At 38.6% G+C, this 21126-nt stretch overlaps 2 protein-coding genes across 2 annotated transcripts; both read right to left on the bottom strand.

Annotated features, from left to right (window-relative positions):
• Positions 1 to 2732: 2732 nt before the first annotated feature.
• On the bottom strand, positions 2733 to 6809 carry LOC145460698 (melanocyte-stimulating hormone receptor-like). The gene has a single exon (XM_081445583.1). The coding sequence runs from the start codon at positions 5408 to 5410 to the stop codon at positions 4445 to 4447; it is 966 nt and encodes a 321-aa protein (XP_081301709.1). The 5' UTR covers positions 5411 to 6809; the 3' UTR covers positions 2733 to 4444.
• A 222-nt stretch (positions 6810 to 7031) lies between these two features.
• LOC145460696 (RNA polymerase II-associated protein 3-like) lies at positions 7032 to 19122 on the bottom strand. Its single transcript, XM_081445582.1, has 10 exons — positions 18892 to 19122; positions 17865 to 18008; positions 16747 to 16881; positions 15871 to 15998; positions 15209 to 15401; positions 12663 to 12749; positions 11682 to 12062; positions 11005 to 11102; positions 9929 to 10023; positions 7032 to 7744 (listed from the first exon to the last, which is right to left on the bottom strand). The coding sequence occupies exons 1-10, from the start codon at positions 19105 to 19107 to the stop codon at positions 7644 to 7646; spliced, it is 1578 nt and encodes a 525-aa protein (XP_081301708.1). The 5' UTR covers positions 19108 to 19122; the 3' UTR covers positions 7032 to 7643.
• Between the last annotated feature and the right edge of the window lie 2004 nt (positions 19123 to 21126).

Genomic DNA, 21126 nt, shown 5'->3' with positions numbered 1-21126 from the left:
TGAAGGCCAAGGCTTCAATGCCAACTAATTAGACGTTTCTGACGTTTAACCGCGCAATTTATATAACGATGAGATTAAGAAGTATTGGCATCACAATGCTCAGCCCCCTGGCTGGAAGAAAATGAAAAAACATGAAAATATTTTCCGTTCATAATTGTGGCTGCTTAGGTACGCCCACAATTCGTGTTCAATTTTTTCACCTTTTTTGGCATGGGGTAGAAAATTTTAGGCATTGAAAAAAAAAAAGCTTAAATTTCAAAGATAACAGTTTATTTCAAGTCTATTTGTTCATCAGCTGGTATTATTAGTAACTAAAAGTTATTCCATCGTAAGTTATTTTTCTTGAGTTATCTTTTAAAGAATCATTAGGTATTAATCAATATTGATTGTATTTTACCACCTTTAATGTTAATGGCCCGACGGATGTTTAAAATAAATTGGATCCACCCATGTTACCCTCCAGCTAATAATGAATGGACGTTTTGCGCTATTTGCGTATGAAACATTTATAATCGGGCGAGGCAGTGTTATTTCATCAAAGAATCTCGTTTCGTGCGTTACATATTTCCCTCCATGCTTTATTAAGCACTTCTCCCACGAGCTCACATTTTGATACCAGATGATGGATCACCCACCTGGTGAATATGCGTTGAAAAGTGACCACAAAATATGGCCAAAATAAAAATCATCTCTCTTTCCCGCTAACACACTCGGTGACTATATTTGGTGGGCGTCATATAACGGCTATAATGACCAGTAAGTCGATCAAAAGTCTGAAAAGCCTTTATCTAACGCTTTAGTATTTTATAATTTTTGTTATCTACCTTATTTGAGGATGTTTCTGGAAATACATTACGTTGTATTCGTGTGAATGACCAATGTTTTCCGCACATAAAGCAAGCACGCTTAATTAAGGGTTAAAATCAATAAATTGGAATTAAGAAAATTGATCCTTAGGCAAACGTTAGCAGCGACGTAAAGGTGTTAAAGTATTACCAGAAGAGAAATTCCGCATTTCAATCGATAAAAATTTCCATCTCGATTACCCTTAGGTCCTCAAAATGCGAAGTTACCAACTAGTTGGCAATCATTCTGCTTAGTTTCTTCTTTTCTCGTTTTCAATTACAAGAAAATCTCTCTGTCGGCTCTAAAAAGCACCGACAACATAGAAACCTCAATTTAATTAAGTGCTTTCTTCAATTTTAGCAAGCCATTTACTTGTAAATACAGTATAATTGGTTACCTGTCAAAAAACACTACGATAAGGTGTGCTTTAGCATTCATTTAGGAATATGTTGCACGGCTTAGCTCATGACTGAAGTTCTGTGCGTGCAAAAAACAATCGAAAGAATCAGTTCTTGATAAGTACGTCAGCAAAAAAAGGGCCAACTTTCGTAAGCATGTTTAAGCTACACCTCAGCAGAAATCACGTGATGAAAACCAACCAGAATTGAAAATATATAAGTGCGGTTTTCAATTGAGTGACGTAAAACCAAAACCAAAGTAACCACAATGGGCAATCATAGAGGACACAGAAAATCCAGAGAACCAATCAAAACTCGACGTAAGTACACGTAGCTGACGCAAAGCGGGCCATAAAAGTTGTGTAATTTCACAGGTGAAATTATAAATTAACGCCGAAATTTCGCGCTATCATTAAAGAGCAATTTGTCACTCATGATATCAAGATCGTAATCGGGCGAGAAAGTTCGAATTTCAACTACTTAAAATTACCATCATGAATATTCTAATAATCTAAAAATACGAAGTTGCCAATTGATTGTATCAATTCTAAAAATCCGGTAATCGCGATAAAAGCCTCTTTCTTTATGTTTTAGCTTATTACAAGAAAATCTCTCGGTCGGTTCTTAAAGGCACCGACAACATAGAATCCTCAATTTAATCAAGTGCCTCCTTCAAATTTTAGCAAGCCATTTACTAGTAAATACTGTACAATTGGTCACCTGTCAACAGACAATATGATGATGTGTGCTAGAACACTCATTAGGAATATTTAACGTGCAAAGTACGTCAGCATAAAAAGCCAAACCTAGTAAGCACTTCAGTTTCCACAAGCTATTTACTAGTAATTAAAGTATAATTGGTCATACGTCTATAGACACCTATAGTAATGCGTAGAACTTTCAACAAATATCACGTAAGATTCTTCAAAAAATTCAAAATATCACAAATGCTTTCCTAAATATCTCGAAAAACACTCTAAAAATATGTTGATTTTTGTTTTAAAATAAACCAATTCTGAATCGCTTACGCCACAATTTTCAAAATTTTCAATTCTCTTTTCACACTAAAAGATGGAGAGAGGAAGAATATTCACGCTTACCGATGTTACTGCCATCCGCCATTTTGGAAAACTGCTGCTTTGAGTGCTTTTAGTTGTGAGAAATATATTTTTCAAAGTGATTGTTTCTGGCACAGAACTGAGTATTGTTTCAAGAAAATAGTCAAGAATTCACAGTGCTCAGCCATAAAAACTATAATAATTATTTCTAAATATCCCAAAATTGTCTAATTATCGCCAATGTTTCTAAATATCTTTATACTTTCTAAATATCTCAGAAACTTCTAAACATCCGCCAACGTATCCGGACAAATGTGGAAAGACCCAGCGCTAGAGCTATCATTAAGAGAGTTTTTGCATTATTAGCTCATGACGGACTTTCTGTGCGAGCAAAAAATAATCGAGAAAATAAATTTTTAATACGTAGGTCAACAGAAAAACTCGAAAGCTCAACAGCAGAAATCACGTGTCGACAACCAATCAGAAACGAAAATATCTTAGACTATTAAAGTGATTTGATTCTGCCAAAAAACGAGAGTCAAAATCGACCTTAGGGCACGAGAATGCTAATAACGCCTGAACTGTAAGGCATCATTAACTACTTATTGACCGAGAGTGAGGTCTTGAGGGGACAATCTCAAACCGAGACCGTGTCGTTTTGATCGAGCGATAGCGAGGTCAATACGCGAACGCAGAGGTTTGAGATTTTCCTGTAAAAATCGAACGTTTGGTTAAGAAGTTGTTTATTATATGGCTTTTTGCTTTGTTTTTGCAATGTCGTAATTTTTGCAGTCCCGTAATTGGCTTGTAATTGGCACAAGCCATTTTACAAGAAGTCTTATTAAAAATTATCAATTAAAATAGGTCAGTTCAGAATCCTATGGTCTAATTTTCCAAGAACTTTCGCAGACTGAATTTCCCCGCGCAGCCGGATTCTAATTCTAGTTTCTTATATTCTTTCAAATCTAATCTGTCAATGTTTTTTTTTTTTAAGAACAGTAGAACCCCTTGTTAAGCGGCCACCCCCGGGCAAATGGGAGGTGCCACTTAAGATAGGGGTTGGCAGCTAATAGGGGTTCGTCGTCAGTAATTAGCACGAGGCTTAGTACATAGGCTAGTTGATTCAAATACAAGCTGGGGAGCAAGGGGGCTCACCAGGCTACCTCGCGGCGTGCCGACTGGGGACGAGTCAGATGCTAGCCCTGATACGTCTCATTCACAACAACAAAAGTCCCTTACAATCTTTGTAATTAAACCTTTGACACAGCGCAGGAAACTCATTGAAAACGCATACTTTTTTCTACAAACTATGCGAAGACCTCTCTCTGATTTGCCACAAAGGTCGGGAAAAATAGTACTCCCTCATAGAATAGTAACCTTGCATTTTTCACAGAAATACTCTGTAAATCAGAAATGGTTTGTGAACATTGGCATACTGTAAATATTGATTCAATGATTCCCAAGTAGCAAACTACTCTTAAGCACCAACGCTTTGTTAGACTCTACAATCGAATCAAAAATTTTAGTAGGCCCACATGAGCCCTTAAATTGCCTATACTAACACACTCATCAAATTAAGTATGTTTATATGTATGTGCATACAAGTAGGCCAACTAATCATTCCAACTAGAGGTAAATCTGCCATTTCAGCATTGATTTTTGCGTCTCTAATCAACGGGTATTCCTAAACTAGCCTAACATACAGTAGTGACGAGATCGTTTGTAGATACCAAGTTAACTTTATTAGCCCTTGGCTACATTACGCTGGAGGAATTTGAAAACGAAGGTTTTCCGCATCAAATGTTTTCCGTCCACACTACGCCGGAGGAATTTCAATCACCGGCCATCTTGGGTTGATGTTTGAGGAAAACTCGGTCGGGGAAATCACATGATTATCGTGACGCTATCGTTTTCGAAAAGCTCCGTTTTCAAAATGGTTTTCTTCCGCACGAAAACGAAAGGGCGACGTTTCTAAATTCCTCCGGTTGAAAGAGCGTTTTCGAAAAGCTCCGTTTTCGTGACGGATTAGTGTGGACGGTAGACCTAACCGTAGAAACAAAGCTGCGTTTTCAAATTTCTCCAGCGTAGTGGACGTGTGGACGCTGCCGTAGCTATGCAGATACGTGAAATATATATTTTAACTTATACACAACAAACTAGTTTACGACAAGTGCGAAGTACAACTTCTCGTATCTCACTCAATCGCCAACAATACAAAAATGGATTTAAAGTTGAGTTAGTAAACACTATAGTAGAAGCAACAGATCTGCCCAGGAAATCATTGAATGAATAAAACGAAGAGATAAGATAGACGACAAGATATGGACAATAACAGATAATAAGTACAAGAAAAACTATAAAAGCGCTGAAAGCAGACTTCTTCAGCCCCGACATATTGTTAGCATTCCCAGTGTTACTTTCAACTGCTTGAAGCTGAATTTGAATCGCATTTCGATGATGGCGAACAGTTTTGTAAATTTTTACATGAGAGATAGTTGAAAGGCAAAGACAAACACATATTACAGTTCCCATCAAAATTAGCAGACTTTTTTGGTGCCACAACTGTGTGCTTGCTAGAATTACACAAGCAGTCCAAATCGTTACGAGGAGACGTGTCACTCGGGGAATAGTGACAATACTTGGGTACTCTAAAGACTTCTGAATGGCTATCATTCTGTCGACGCTTATCGCAGCGACTGTACAAAGCGAAATCCCACATAACGAGAAGCCCAACATGTTGTAAATGTTTAAGAATAGAGGCACATGAATTGGTGTTTCGGATTGAGGGTACAGTGCAATCAAATCGTTCGCGATGAACAGTGGCTGTACAACTGCACCCACAGCAAGATCAGAAAGCGCTAGACCACAGAGGAGAAACATGGATGGTGAGCGAAGGGTTGGCGTCTTCCACACTGCATGCAACACCAGTGTGTTCCCGATTATCGATGTCCACGCGAGAACGATGTTTACAGCACAATTTATCACCACTGCTTTTTGCATGGCATCGCTCATATGTTGCTCTCCTCCGGATCCATTATTGCTACTATCTCTTGGGATGATACCAGCAAACTGCCTTGTTATCCCGTTTGTCTCATTGGAGAAACGCATTGCTTTTCACCGTCTTTGTTTTGTTTTCGATAACACGCTGTGGGCCGATCTCTTTTTATGTTAGTTGTTCAACAACTTCAACCAAAGATCAAAGAAGCTTGCACTCGTGAATAGGAGTTTCGCATTTGCAATTGAATTCATGACTAAAGGAGGAAATTATGAGTAATATTTGAGAACCTGTGTTTTAAATTGTCACGTAGAAGAGGCTTTTAGTTTACGATCGCGAGGGTAACGTTTGTATAACAAGACACACGACAGTTCAAAAAGTGACATTTCAAAGACCCTTGAAAGTTCACATCCTTTCAATACGACGTTTCCATTAAGTAAAATCTTAAATATCTGTATAGGAAATGTAGTTATCCCGTCAGTAATGAAAAATTTCAAGTAAAGATGATAAAGTGACGAGAATAAAATTTTGCTTATTTCGGAGCAACTTCAGAATACCCGGCCACTTTATTTACATGTGCCGGTGTGCTTTCAAGAACGAGGTATATAACAATAGTTGCTATTCTTATTCAATGAAATGCTAATAAGTGGCCAGGTATTCTGGAGTTTAGTTCCTCTAAGATAATATCACCAAGTTATTTAGTGGGAAATTCGCAGACGATTTCTCATTTTTCAAAAGAAACAGATCTGTATGTACACAGGTGTACTTTGGAATATCATCTTTGCCATCACTAAAAACAAACAAAAAACTGAGGTTTCAAATAAAACCGTATAATTACCATTTAGAAAGCCACCTTCTCTGCTACTCGAGAAATCAGCTGGTAAGATGTTACCGAATGGAAGACATTTAAAAAAAAAAAAAAAAAACATTAACAAAAACTACTAAAGAACCCAAAAAATACATTACAGCCTTAAAAGAGAAAAGGAATTCAAAATGACATTAAAGATTTGTCTTTTCTTGTTTCCCATCTGCATTGAGATTTGAAAGCTTGTGAATATAAATCTATTGTAATGGTTTTTTTTCTTTTGTATTGTTTTGTTTTGTTTTTTTGTTTGGTTTTTCTGTTTAGAGTATACTCTCGCACACAAGCTCCACACGTCGAATATTATAATTTTTTTGATCTTTACATCTTGCCAAAAAAACAACATATTTATATATACGCTGCATTGTTCCAAACTTGTTATCCCGCCTGGTTGATCTGACATTGAGTCAATAACGTGTTATTACAAGGACGTAAAAGTTCTGAAGATAAAAATATTGGACTTAAACCTGTGACGTTACGTAAGGCCAGCACATGTAAACGTTTTGAACACGAAAATTTAGAGTGGAAAATTGAAAACTGAATAAGATTAAGCTTGCAATTTGCATCTCAGGCAGGTGTTTATCGTTATTATAATTTCTCTATCAAATAGAAATTTTCTATTGATGAGAAATTTTGTTCGAAAAAAGATACATATTCGCAAAATGTTTTCCAAATGTTAAGAATTTAAGTAATGTTCTTATGCTGTCAGCAATCTTGAAAGTCATCGGACAAACAACTTTAATTTTAAACAATTTTTCGTCTAAATTTAATAAATAACCAAACTTTGATCAAAAACTTTACATGCAGTCCAATAGATAAAATGCATGCTGACTGCAATTTGACTTTGGACTCATTGTCGAGCCATATACACACTGTTGCTTCCTGCTTCACTCAAGTCTACCGCGGAAAACACGAGTCGTCATTTCCAGTGTTAACTCCTGAGGCAGAAACCACACTATGCCGGAGAAATTTGAAAACGCGGCTTTCTTTCTACAGTTAGGCCTACCTTCCATACTAATCCGTCACGAAAACGGAGCTTTTCGAAAACGCTCTTCGAATCGTAGGAATTTGAAAACGCTGGATTTTCGTTTTAGTGTGGACGAAAAACATTTCAAAAACGGAGCTTTTCGAAAACGATGGCGTCACAATGATCATGTGATTTCCCTGCCGACAGTTTTCCTCAAACACAATTCCAAAATGACCGTGATTGTTGAGTTTTTAAATTCCTCCGGCGTAGTGTGGAAGGAACACATTAGGTGCGTTTTCAGAGTGAAACTTCCGTTTTCAAAATTTCCTCCAGCGTAGTGTGAACGGCGCCTCAGTATCCAAGAATAACACGTCAATCACATGATCAAAATCTTGGATGCTGATTTTAAACCCTTTCAAGCAAACACGACTATCACCAGGACTATCAAAGTGTGTGTTGCATTTGAGTGACATCTGTCAGTCAGTAACGCTGTGGTACACAGAAGCTCTCAGTCTCGTCAAGACACTCCGTATTTTTTTGCCAAAGAGAAAACATCATCGTCATTTAGATTCAGTTCCTCCTTATGTTCTCGCACACTGTGTAGAAGAGCGTTTATAACTGAAACACAATAAATAGGAAATGCATAAGTAATAAGGAATTAAGGACTTGTCCACACTACGCCGAAGGAATTCAAAACGCAACATTCACCGGCCATTTTGGATTCATGTTTGAGTAAAACTCGGGCAGGGAAATCACGGGATTATCGTGACGCCGTCGTTTTAGAGAATCTCCGTTTTCAAAATGTCCTCCGTCCACACGAAAACGCAAAGCCGACGTTTTCAAAAAGCGTTTTCATGTCGGATTAGTGTGGAAGGTAGGCCTAACCGTAGAAATAAAGATGCGCTTTCAAATTTCTCCGGCGTAGTGCGGACAGTGCCTGAGTATTCTCTTGAAACAACTTGGGTTGATAAGAAACGCCTGTATTTAGCATTTACTACCTACCGCGCAAAGAGAATATTTCGACAAGGATAAACCGCATTACATATTATGTCATTATACAATCATTGTCTGAAGCAAGTAAATTTTGAATACTTTACTTCAAACTTGCTTGAGTTGGGTACTTATCGGCATTGCCGGACTTACAATCGCGTACAATCTCCCAAGGACTGACTGTCGATCAACTTACTGTATCCGAATGCCTAGCCAAAGAGATTGCCAACGAAGAGGGGGGGGTGGGTACTCCCAGAAAATCTGGGTGGGTGTGCGGCACGCTTCCCAAAACCCTTACCCCATGCAAGACCAAAATTTGGACATTTTCCCTACCCTATTTTTGAACTGGGGTCCGTTTCTCGAAGGTCCCGAAAAGTTTTCGCACCCGGAAAGCCGAAGCAGAATCTCCAACCTTATGATTACAGATCTGTTTTATTCAAATATTCTTAATATGAACAGAGGCTCTCTTCATATACGGACCTCTCTGTTTTTAGATACAGATGATCTAAAAATGGCTTTGCGGGCACGAAAGGTTTCCGGGCTCTGGAGAAACGGGCCCCTGACCCTTAAACAAATACCCTGCTTCACACCTGCCTTACAATTAGTTTATTAATTCAGACCAATGCTAAAGACAATGTTCATATGCTTTTTTTTAGGTAGGATAGCTTCTTCGAAACAATATATCCAATTCAAGACTAGAGTGCAAAAACTATACCCGATTTGAGACCAAAATGGCCAAAATCGATGCCCTATTTCTGACACAAACGGCTAAAAAACCATTGGGATCCCTTTTGGGCCGAACATACCTATGTAGCCCATATAAGAGAACCCTCCCCCCCCCCCCCCCTCCAGGAAAGATTGTGACCTGACAGTGTTTCTTACTAAACTGCTTTACAAAAAAGAGAAAAAGAGAAAACAACACTTAAACGAAGTCATAACTTATTTTGTTTGTTTTTTGCTCAAGTGTTTCTTTCAAACTGAGCAAAAGTGGAAATGAAATCACAAACTTCTTCACTAACCTTAATTTAGCTTCTTGTCTTTTTTGTTCTTTTGTTAATTGTAATCCTCTGCGATTTCACCGTCGGTAAGAATTACAGTGCATATGTATCATTTCTGCTCGTTAAAATCCGCTTCGTGATTTCTCTTTCGTTTTGCAACGTATACTACGGAAAGCGTGGGAGAATAACATTTTCGGCAAAGAAAGAAGTCGAATTGCTTGCAAACGCCAAATCTGAACGAAGAAACGTACATTTTCCCGTACAAATTTCGTACTGCAAAGATCACAGCTTCAAGCACATGGTTCAGGGAAGGTCCCTTCCCAGCATGCCTTCTGGGACTATCACACTCGTTTGGCATCATCTACTCATACGGGGCCTATTTTGACTTCACCGATGGGGTAATCTCATCTGAATGGTTTAGCTTCGGTAATCAGTAACATTGCGTTGCATGATCAGTTGGGAAAAAACCCCTAAGAGATACCAATTCTAAAACAACACATTATCTACTGCCATGTTTTTTTTTTTTTTTCCTGCTCAATACCCTGAAAGGTACTGGACTAAGACAAAGGTACTAAGACAAAACCGCTTTTTTAAGTCCTTAAATGTACGACGAGCACCCCCGTCGTTTTTATATGGGGGTCCCCCACCCCCCCCCTCGGGCTTGGAAAGCGCGCGCGATTTTCCGTCCATCACTGCCGAAAGACAGCCACCCACAGTGCACATTATATTATTCCATTGATACCATAACAACATTGCTAGTACGATTAGTTTATCAATTGTCAATGACAATTGATTGTGAATATACAGTGATCACCTTTCTTGTCCTTCTCTGATAGGAACATAACAGCCATGCTAAATCTCTTGACTTCAGCCAGGTATCTCAACTCCTTGTACACAGGGAGACCATTTCTAAAATAACGCAATGATGAAATGGAATTACCAGTAGAATGAGTCAAGATAATGTGTCATCATTAGATGGGGGGTGGGGGAGCCCTGGGGGCAGAGGGGATCCCTGTGGGGAGGGAAAGAGCCCTCGGGGAAGGAGGGGAGTAAGAGGTTCCCATGCACACCTTAAGGTCATTCCACTGAAATAGAACCTGCACTGAGAGTTTTGTCAAACTTTGCCTATTGACTGTTTATACTGTAGGAACTTAAATTTTGAAATAAAAATGAGGGGTCCCCATGTTCGTTTAGGAGCAGCAGCACCCTGTTTATATCATATAAATCCTTACAATAGCACCGTGATTATAGTCCCGATTGCTTGTTAAATTCACGTTTCCGACGATTGTTTCTTGCTCAACACTGAGAATTGGCCCATATTTATTTTACATAGAGAAATTTATTACTCAATTCAACACAACAGAAAAAAATCATAGGTCACCGTACTCGTTTTCGAGAAAATGACGATTTACGTCTATGGCGAGGTCCAGCCGCGAAGAAAAAGCCGCCATTTTTTAATGCGCGCGCGCTAATCACGCATGAAATTATGCGCAGTAGGGATGCGCAATGCAATACTGGGGAATGACCTTAAACACCTTAAAAAAGTTCAGCCCAGAGCTTTTTAACAGTCAATCCCCGAGTACGGATGTAAGCCCGTAAGTCTCTCTAAACAAACCAAAAAGAAACAAATGAATGCAACCAAACATCTGGAAACTTAATAATGCAGCCCATAACAACCCCGTCGGCCATGCCCAATTACTCTCGAAAATATCCGTTACTTCCATTTCCCACAAACCACCACCTTCGATCCCTCCTTAAACCACCTACTTAATAAAAGCGATCTCAACACAAAAAAGAGCAGAGTGCTCGTTATAAGAGATTACAAGCTGCACGACGTACATGTATACAGTACTACTGTAAGCAATCTGAACATAAATATTTAAACCTTACGGGATGTAGAAGTCCTGCAATAGCTTGGTTATCTTATTCAGCGTGTCTGACTCAATTGATTGTTGGAACAACTTGGGGTACGATTCTGGATTGATTTGCTGAAGGAAGAAAGAAAACTAATCAGCTTCAAATTTCTGTTCAAAACATCAGTTCAAAAGAATTACGGCGTGCACACCGAGGCAGGTACATGTATATACTTTCTAAGAATTAATTCTGTACATCCGCGTTTCAAGAGAGTTGTTAAACAGGTTTACAATCCGCGCAAACCCAACACGGGTTGTCCAGCTATTTGATGCAGGAGCTACGTCACCGTTTGCTCATCTTGAAAAGTTTAGCCTAATTTTTTTCAAGTTCGTCATTTATAATCCGTGTTAATCTTCTCAATCCTTAACCATTCTTGTTCCTTTATGTTTTCTTTTCAGAATGTCGTAAGTGCTTTTCTATCTTAGTAAACGATTATTTACAGGTTTCCTTCAATTTAAAGGTGATTTTACAAGCAGCCAAAATGACTCAAAATACCGTTACTAAGCTCCTTTAAAAATATGCAGTTCAACACGGACCGAAAACTGCTATCAATTCGCATGTGTTGGACCACCTTTAGAGTCAACGGTACATGCATGCAAACGGTGGAAGCGAAGACAGACATACATTAACGTAATTATGCACGTTGGCCTTACTTTGAAATAATGAAAGAGTTGTTCCGGGTCTTTTTGTAGCGCTCTCCAATCGGATTGAAACTGCCCGGATGTTTTTGGTGCGGTGAATGACTTCCAAGTGGTCTGGGACGGAGTGGTGGGCGCGGGGGACCGGACATGACCTGATGAAGGCGGTAATGATGAGGACGATGGTGATAGCATAGTTGAACCGTTGTCGTTTGGTTTCACTTTGAATTTCTCAACTTGATCAAAACCGTTTGTACAAGGAGCTTGATTTGCATCATTTCTCTTCTCTTCCGTCGATAAAGAAGCTGACACTTGTGCCTGGGTGGAAACTTCATTTTCATGGTCGCTGTCACTTTCTGTTCCAATCTCTTCTATAACTATACGTTTCAGAGGTTTCTGAGAAGAAAAAAAAATCCAAAACTAAAACAATTGTTTACTCTGAAGGACTAGTATATCAGGTAGAGAAAAGGTGACCCTCCTTCACGCTTGTAAAATAAAAAAGAAACGTGGAATAATAAAATATAACACAGTGTTTATAGCACAAACAACTGAAACAAATAATTCAAATTGAACATAACATTGTTAAGAATCCCAACTGACCGGAGGCAAACCAGTTGGCTATTTACGAGCGCGGTCGAGGATTTAAACTCGGCACTACCGTGAAAAAAATCCAGTTAGTGGTCAGAGCGGGACTCGAACTCGGCGAGTCCGACGCGCTGACCACTCGGCCACGCTGCCTCCTGGAAAAAAACGTGTATTAACGGACGTTTTGTAATCAAGGTGAACGGTGGTTAAAGATTATTCCATAGGAGATTCAAATTCCCCTCCCCCTTCACCCCCCACGCACTCAAAACAGACCAGTTTTTCCAAAGAGTAGCTTTGCCCGAAATTGCCTCGCATCCATGTTGAATTTTTACTGTGATGCAAATGAGAACACTTCACTGAGAAAAGCAGTATAAAGTATAACAGAATTCTGGGAAAGAACACTGTTCTTACTTTAGATTTAGCCGACGATTTGTTATTGCATTCCACTTTCTTTAACTGTTCTTCAGTTTCTGCTGGTTTTTCCTTGTCATTCAATAGCTGAAAGAAATAATCACTCATTCGGTTGTCTGCCCATTCTTTTTAGCCCTTATGGTTATTTTGGGCAGGCAGTACTCTACACTAATTTAATGTTTATTGTAATTATTTTCTAAATTGTGAGCACAAATAAATGGTTGTTGTTGTTGTTGTTGTTGTTGTTGTTGTTGTTGTCGGTCGGTCGGTCGGTCGGCCAGTCATCACTACTGAAAACATTTCAACCTTGCAGTGTTTTCTCTCAACCCTGGGGTATAAATGTCAGTATCAGACTGTTTGGGAAGTCAGACAAATTCCTGAGTGTAAATTAATGCACTATTCATACAGTGTAGATACTTAGTGAAGGGTTTGAACCCAGCGCCGGGATGTTCAAAGCCCGATTAAACTAACCCAGGATTAGCGAGAATTTTGATTTCAGTTTTGCAACTTTTTGGTGAGGTGCTCTGTTTATATGGTTCAGTTTTGAGCTGTAGTAATCTCAAACTACACCAAACGTAAGAGGTGAAAAAGAATTTTAAACAAGAAAAACTAATACTTCAGTTAACGTTTAATCCTCGGTTAACGTTAACTGGCTTTCGAACAACCCGGCCCAAGAGTATCAGTAGTTCGTATAGCGGGATCGTCCGGGTGAGGGTAGTTCTGAAAAGAACTGTTGTTGGTGACTGACATTTCGACAACCTGAGCAGAAGTCATCTTCAGAGTCAGTCGCTCAAATATGTATATATGATTATTAATTTTCCCCTGTACATAGTTCTTATTCTTTTGTTAATATCTTTCGTGTTAGTAAAATTTTACATTTTGTGTATAGTAGGTCCACATCAGCCCTTCGGCTGCCAAATCCCCTCTACAACCTACTTATCAAATAAAGTTCACTTACTTAATTACTTACTTACTTACTTACTTACTTACACTGACAGTTCTTTTCAGAACTACCCTCACCCAGACGATCACACTATACGAACTAATGTAGATACTCCTGGTATATAAATTCACATTATGCTAATACGAATGTTCATAAATACAGTTAAATTCCAAAGACTTTATTGCAGTGTTTACGCCAGAGCGCGCCATTGCAGGAATCCCGCGTTACAATTAGAGATGGCCCTCAGAAAAACGAAAAAAGGGCCAATTTGGCCCTTTCCTTTTACAAGACTGCAGGATTAACAAAGGCGTAATAATATAAACGCCATCCCAGGGCTCGAAATTGTGATCTATACGGTCGCCAATGCAAGTAACATTTCATCCTTGGTGACCAAACTGAAAAATTGTGGTTTAGTCGCCATGAAGGCGGCTGCATTTCTCTGTGTTGACGATCAATAACGGTTATTTTGTCACACATTATGTCCTTCTACAAAATCACATTAAAAGATCTTTGCTTCTAAAACATTCAACATAAGAAAAGAAGTCAATCTGTCCTTTTGCTTTGCTGTATTGACTCTCTCACATCGGAAAACTTCCAAATGGCTGACCGTGTTTGAAATCGCCCTATAATGCATTGCAAACCCTTGATCATTGACTACGTCATGTATGTCTAAGGATTGTTCTCTTGTAATGCACGGATCCTTCATACTAGTATCTGATTCAAAAGAAACTTTATTCAGTAGAAACACTTCAAAAAGCACTTACTATTAAATTTTATCAGAGATCCTAATAAACCGCTTTATTTTCCTTGGTACCTTGATGCATTTTTTCTTTCTGTAGCTTTCAATTTATTGGCCCCTTTCCTAAAAAATTGGCCCCTAAAAAAGATCTTCAGGAACCACTTTGGCCCTGAAGTAAAATTTTCTGGCTGAAACACTGGTATTGTCACAGAACGTTTTAAGCAGATTCAACAATGGCAAGACTAACATTTTCCTAGCATTTTTTCCAAGACATTTTGACCTTTTAAATAGTGAGACTGAGAGTGTTTTGAATGTGAGCACTAGATGTTTAGACTTTAGCTGTCTAGATATCCTTTCTTAAAGCAAACAAACAAATTGAGACTTGGATATTTTTCTTAACCTTGCAAAAAAAATGGACTCTGGGGCAGCTTTGTGAAAAAAAAAAAAAAAAAAAAAATCTGCGACTCATGGCAAGATGCAGATACTGTAGCTGCTAAAAAAAACCGACACTGTGAGGCCTGTGAAATTCAACGAAAATGTTGCAAAATGCATGGTTTTTGAAACACCATTTGCCACCCCTAATGTCAGTAGCTAGAAAGGGTCACGTCCTTCTCAGACACTCTTTGTGTGTGTCACCATTCTTTATCTATATTGGGGGGAGGGGGAGGGAGGGGGGGGGGGAGGGAGGGGCTGAAAGATTGCATGACAAACACCAAGACTTGCAGAGCTCTCCAGTCAACAAGAACTGTACTGAGAAAGAAGATCAGCAATCAAATGACATTGCTGTAAATTGGAACTAAAATTAAAATAAATGTAAGAAAACTAGTTACTAGAAGAATTGATATTTTGAGCTGGGAAGTTTACCTTTGCAATGTTTTTCATTTCTTCCTGGGCCTGTCTGTTGCTTGGTTCAAGCTTCAACACTTTTCTGTAGTCAGCTTCAGCTTCTTGAATCCTTCCCAGCTGGAAACGCGCTGCTCCTCTTCTCAGGTATGCCTTAGTGTAAGATCCATCCAGCAACAACGCTTGATTGCAGTCTGCTTCAGCAGCCCCATACCTGAACATGGATTTATTAACTAAAGCTAGTCAAATTTTTCCCCCTTTCCTTTTTCTCCTTTCCTTATCTTTTTGCTGCAGTTGTTAAACTCCCACTGGGCTTGCTTCCAGTTCAAGAATTCCCCAGAAAGCAACATCAAGACAGGAAATTCTTACCTTGGAGTAGCCAAGTGTAGATGACGGAAGTTTTTCTCTGAGTTTTTCACTCAAATTTCTAAGCATTTCCATGCATATTTCACACTCAACTGACCCAATCACTCTGATCTGGGTATCATTGGAAAGATCTTTTCCTCCTGCTGAACTAAAGTAGAAGTGATGCCAATTTTGGTCAAAGGAGCAAAGGCAAAAGCATGTTGCCACGGCAAGCACAAGTACCAAAGGGTTAAGGGACACTTGGCATTTTTTAAATATTAATTTACACAACCTACTATCTACAGAAAACCTCTGTAATGTACTGTGAATGCACTGACCTTTGTAATTTTAGCAGACACATTGCCCTGTTAGCTGGAAGAATGGCATTTGTTGGGTCAAATTGAATCCCTGCTGTGTAGCAGTTAATAGCCTCTTCAAATTTCCCTTCCTTGAAAAGAGCATTTCCCTGTAAATAGAATGCATTAATTAATAAAATTGAATTCAGAAGTAATTTGCATTTGCCTAGCTTTTGCATTCCCGTACAGCAAGGGTGGAATGGAAGAGGAATGTAGCAGCTTTATGCATGCACCTACTGTAGTACTGGATGCAGGTGCAACTTAGAGTGATGATGATGATGATGATCAGTGCCTTAGCCCCTTGCATTAAAAACTCACGTCACATTCAATTGTCACCCAATCAGAAGTAGTCAACCAAAGCCGATCATGACTTATTTGTGCACATTTTCCTGTAGCTCACATCAGCTAGATTTTTTTGCTTTGAGATTTGATTTGGTTGAATCACTGGATTGTCTGTGGCCTTTGTGGCTGCCCAAAGTGATTTAAGTTTAGTCTTAGTTTTGTGGCACTCAAAACCTGATCTGTATAGCTCAGGAACGTGTTTGTGTAGTACTACTCATGTCATAGGAGAAATCTGGCATTTAGGATTAGCCTAAGGTAATTTTTTTTTACTTTCAGAGCTCATGGATTTAGTGTCACTAATCAAAATTTCAACTCCCCTAACTGTTTATTTTTTTAAGCCTCATAGCCTTTGCTAGTATGAATGCCTGCATGTGTATCTATATGGAGAGAAAATGAATGTTGACCAACCCAGAGAGACTGGTTAAAGTAATATGACTGGAATCACATGTTTCTATTGCAAGCAATTTCATGTGTTAATGTTTTAACCCTGATTGAGAAAACATAAAGTTAACCGACCTTGTCCTTTTCAAGCAGTGCCCTCTGCAACTTTCTCTCATTCTCTACCTCTTCATCAGTCTCATCACTTTCTTCCTCAGAGCTGGAAAATGTCTTCATTTCCTCTTGTTCATCCATGTCTTTTAAAACTTTATCCTGACAAAAGCCAGATGAAACATTCAACACCTCATTAGATAATGCTAACTGCATAATTCCAGTTCCTGCAAGGGGCTACATAGCTCCAGTTTTTCATTACAGTGGAACACCCCATTCATACAGCCACGTTATTCTTAATTGGTCACGTTATCCTGGCCCTAAAAAAAGCTCATGAACGGTTTCCACAGAAAATATGCACGTAAATGTATTTTTAACTTCGTCCGTATAATATCCAACCTTCCCTTCATGTGCTGCATGTATGTCACATTGATTTTGTTGACCACTGTATTTTCTGTGGCATGATACAAAGTAGTTATGCATTGCTCTCTTGTGGTTTACCAGGGAGTAGCCCACTTGTCACATGTTTCTTGGTTTACAGTATACAGTATATTTTTGTGGTATATGGTGACTCGTGGGATATTCCATCAGATGGTATACCACTCGAAAGCATTGCATAAATAGTATTAATAGCATTAATTATTACATGGCTTGTGTTCGTAGCCGATATAAATCATGCTCTGATTAGCTAGTTTTAGGGCATTATTCTCCCATAATTCCCACAGGCCGATTATGGACCTGCAAAACCAAAGATAAAAGCTACATAACAAACAACTAATTTACATTCAATGTTCAGTCTTTCCAGGAAAACCTCAAACATTGCCCTTTCTGGGTCTTGGTTTGAGATTTTTCCATAAAGACCCCATTCTTGGTTATAGGTAGTCATTTATGACCACCTGGGTAAAAACAAATTAAACACACTTGTATTAATAGGTTGCAGAAGCTTATGCCTAGAGCTTTTCCACTCTTGGAAGAAAGACTATCATTGTCACCTTTGTGACACTGATTGCCACTGAATATCAAAATCTGATCTCACACAGACTTCTACCATTTTTCATACACACAATTTTACAGGAATTACATCACGCAGTTGTCATATCAAGCACATACAGAGTCACATACTTTTATATTTAAGGGAAACTTACAACATCAAATTTATCCCATGATCTGTAGTCATACGAGCTTATTCTTGTTTTATCTTTTGGTTTGTTGCCATTGTTAGAATGTGTTGACGATTCTTTCTTTTTCTTCTTCTTTCTCCTAGACTGATTCCTCACAGGAGGCAGGCTCTGTAGGAACAAAAACAATAATTCTGGCTGTTGAACTAAGTGCATTAACTGCAGATCTTCTGACAGCAGAAAAATAGAGCGGATTCAAGAACGCGCACTTAGAGCAGTATTTAACTCCCATTTAGAATCATACGAAAACCATCTGGTTAGTGCATAGCTACCTTGACTACTAAATCGAAGACTACAAGATATCGCTACATTACTGTACAAAGTAAAATATGGCCTCTCATTGTTGACGAACTGTTTAAGCAGAAAAGCACTAGTTATTCATTAAGAAACAGTGATTTTGATATTCCTTCTTTTAACACTACTAACTATGGAAAACATTCTATTAGATATCAAGGACCTCATATATGGTCAAAACTAGATGATAAATTGAGAAGCTCTTTGAATATTGAATCTTTTAAAAAGAACATTAGGAAAAAAGACCTAACATCACTCTTAAATAACAACAATAGCTGTAACCTTTGCAATTCTTAGAGACTACCTTTAGTTACCCATTGTTTTATTCAAAAATTTATACATGCTACATATTTTTAATTGTATATACATTTTTTATTGTTATTCCTTATTTGTAAATAATTTTAATTTTTTTTGTTGTGTCCCCAGTTAGTTGTAAAAACTAAATACATTGACACATTAATAAAGCTTTTACTTTACTTTACTTACTTACTTTCAGCTGTTTGTATTGACTATAAAAACAAACGGTGATGCAAATGTACATATAATAATTATTACAGCTCCGTGAAATTATATTAGATTTATAGTTTCCAGGTATGCCATTGAAACATAAGACAAAAAATTAAAAAAAAACTAAAACTCAGATGAACACAAGAGTACATACTGGACGGCCGAAATATTAATAAGGACTATAAAAGCAAACCTGTTTTGTAATTATCTTTGCATGACGGAGTTCTTCATCTTTGACTTTCATTTCATCCTGCCAACTATCCAGATCTTTCAGCAAATCTTGCAATTCTTCGGCATTTTGGCGAATGTTCAGTTGTACCTTCAAAGCGTCCGCCATCTTTTTTTCTAACAATTTGTAACCGCGCTTTCTCCTTGGAGACATTTCAGTGTCAACATTCATGGACGCCATTCCAATTTTTACCGGTCAGCGGAGGGGGGGAGGAGAGGCGGGGTTGCGGGCGGGAACTAAGGGTGGAGCCGGGGGTTCTCTCGTGTCCCCTCTACGGATGGGGCTGGAATGCGTTCCAAAAACATTTGTAACTGGGCTGACTTTAAGGTGGTTCAATGGAAGAATGCCAGAGTCATCATTTCGATCGCCCTGTTTCAATCGGCTCCGATGAGAAAGAAGAAGGGAAGGTTATTGACTATGGGGACTGCTTCTTTACACACCCACCGTGGTTATTGGGCGAGGAAAGGCTTGCTACCAGATGCAGCTTATATATCGGCGGGAGTGGGGCAAGGGTAATAAGGGGATATTTCCGTCATAAGGAATTAGAGATTACCGGTGTGTTATAATTGTGACCAATCGCATGGTGAACTGAAAGACATTGTTGTCTTCCGAATCAAAACGAAACCAAGAAGTTAGTGGCCTCTCACGCAGACGCTCTTTGGGCTCGTCACGCAATCTTCCGTGCGGAAGGAAGATTGCGTGACGACCCGAAAAAAGTCTGCGTAGGAACCTAAGAAGATAGCCACTCTCCTGAATGGAGCGTCCATCTCAAGCCCAGGGCTGGTCCTCCCCGAAAAATCGGGTGGAAGTCTTTGGGCGTTTGAGACCCTTTTGCGCATGTGCCGTCTTACCCGACCGAACAGTTTTCAAAGTTGATATTTGTGAGAAAAATCCTTCTCCATTGACCTTGTGAGGCGTGTGAAAATAGTGATACCGATATTGAAGATCGGTTTCGTCATTTACGAAAGATTTAAACGGCATATTTTTGTGCTTTGAGCTGAATATCATCAAGAAATACAAGGTCCTAGAGAGGGGGCTTTCGAAGTTTTTTTTGTTTTGTTTTTGTTTTGTTTTTGTTTTGTTTTTGTTTTGTTTTTGTTTTGTTTTTGTTTTGTTTTGTTTTGTTCTGTTTTGTTTTGTTTTGTTTTTTGAAATAGTTTATTTCATTGATACAAACATAATACGTGCAAGTTGGAAGAGAGTGTATGAGCTTGTATTCAGCTGACACGACCTTCACGCAACATAGACATGATAAATATTCTTTACCAAGAAAAGGTCAAAAGCTGGCGTATAAGGAGATTTAAAGAGATTTTCGAAAGGCAAGTGAAAGTTCAAGCTGACCGGGCCATGGCAAATTCGTGGCGGGGCGCGTGACGGTATTACGATTTTTATATTGGTTCAAAGACTAGAATGAAAAAAAAAACATAACTTAGTGAGACCAAAATATAACAGCCAAAATGGATGCACTATTTCTGACCAAAACGGAGCTTAAAATGCCATACTCTTTGAAGCCGCGCATACCCATATAAACCGTAAAAGGGAGTACCGGCCCCCCGGAATATCAAGTAGTTTCCACATCTTCTCCCCTCCCCCTCCCATACTCAGCATCATAGCGGCAAAAACGCAATAATGACAACAAAAAAGATTTCATACATGACGTTTTTATTACTTGATTACACTTGATTTATTTCTTGATTCCAAGTGATTCACCACGTCAGCTCAATATATTAACCATGAACAATAAAATTAAAATTAGTAATGGTAAAAGGACTTCGTGTCGTCTAATTCGGTCTGTAATCATATTCGTGACAAGAAAATCGAACGACCGCGTAGCGGGAGTCCGATTTGTTTATCACGAGTATGATTACAGACTGAATTGGACGACACGAAATCTTATTACCAATTGATCATAAAAATTACAATTTCGAATAGCCAAGTTATGAAAGAATGGGACAAAGGAGGCGTAAATTGTTGACATAAATATTTGTGCTATAGGATGAACAAAATCACTACAGTCTTCTAAAATACTGTCATTGTTCAAACAGAACAAAATTCTCCATTTTGAAGAAGCCCCAATTTAGGAGTCTGTACACTGGTTCTATGGTGATTGAAACATCTGATTTAAACTACAACTTTGAATGTGATTGGTTGATTTCAACTGCAATTTTGAATGTGATTGGGTTATTGAACTGTCTGATG

This window comes from Orbicella franksi, chromosome 11 (genome assembly GCF_964199315.1).
Source record: "Orbicella franksi chromosome 11, jaOrbFran1.1, whole genome shotgun sequence".
Taxonomy (NCBI): domain Eukaryota; kingdom Metazoa; phylum Cnidaria; class Anthozoa; order Scleractinia; family Merulinidae; genus Orbicella; species Orbicella franksi.
The sequence above is the reverse complement of the archived record's forward strand: the minus strand, read 5'-3'. Positions and strand labels throughout refer to the sequence as shown.

Bases quoted from the DNA above. Each gene is read 5' to 3' on its own strand.
- LOC145460696 (XM_081445582.1), bottom strand. From the start codon at position 19,107: ATGGCGTCCATGAATGTTGACACTGAAATGTCTCCAAGGAGAAAGCGC. The intron at 18,009-18,891 runs GTTTGCTTTTAT...TTGTTCCTACAG, and splicing joins CAAAGATAATTACAAAACAG to AGCCTGCCTCCTGTGAGGAA. The intron at 15,402-15,870 runs GTCAGTGCATTC...ATCCATGTTCAG, and splicing joins TGTCTGCTAAAATTACAAAG to GTATGGGGCTGCTGAAGCAG.
- LOC145460698 (XM_081445583.1), bottom strand. From the start codon at position 5,410: ATGCGTTTCTCCAATGAGACAAACGGGATAACAAGGCAGTTTGCTGGT.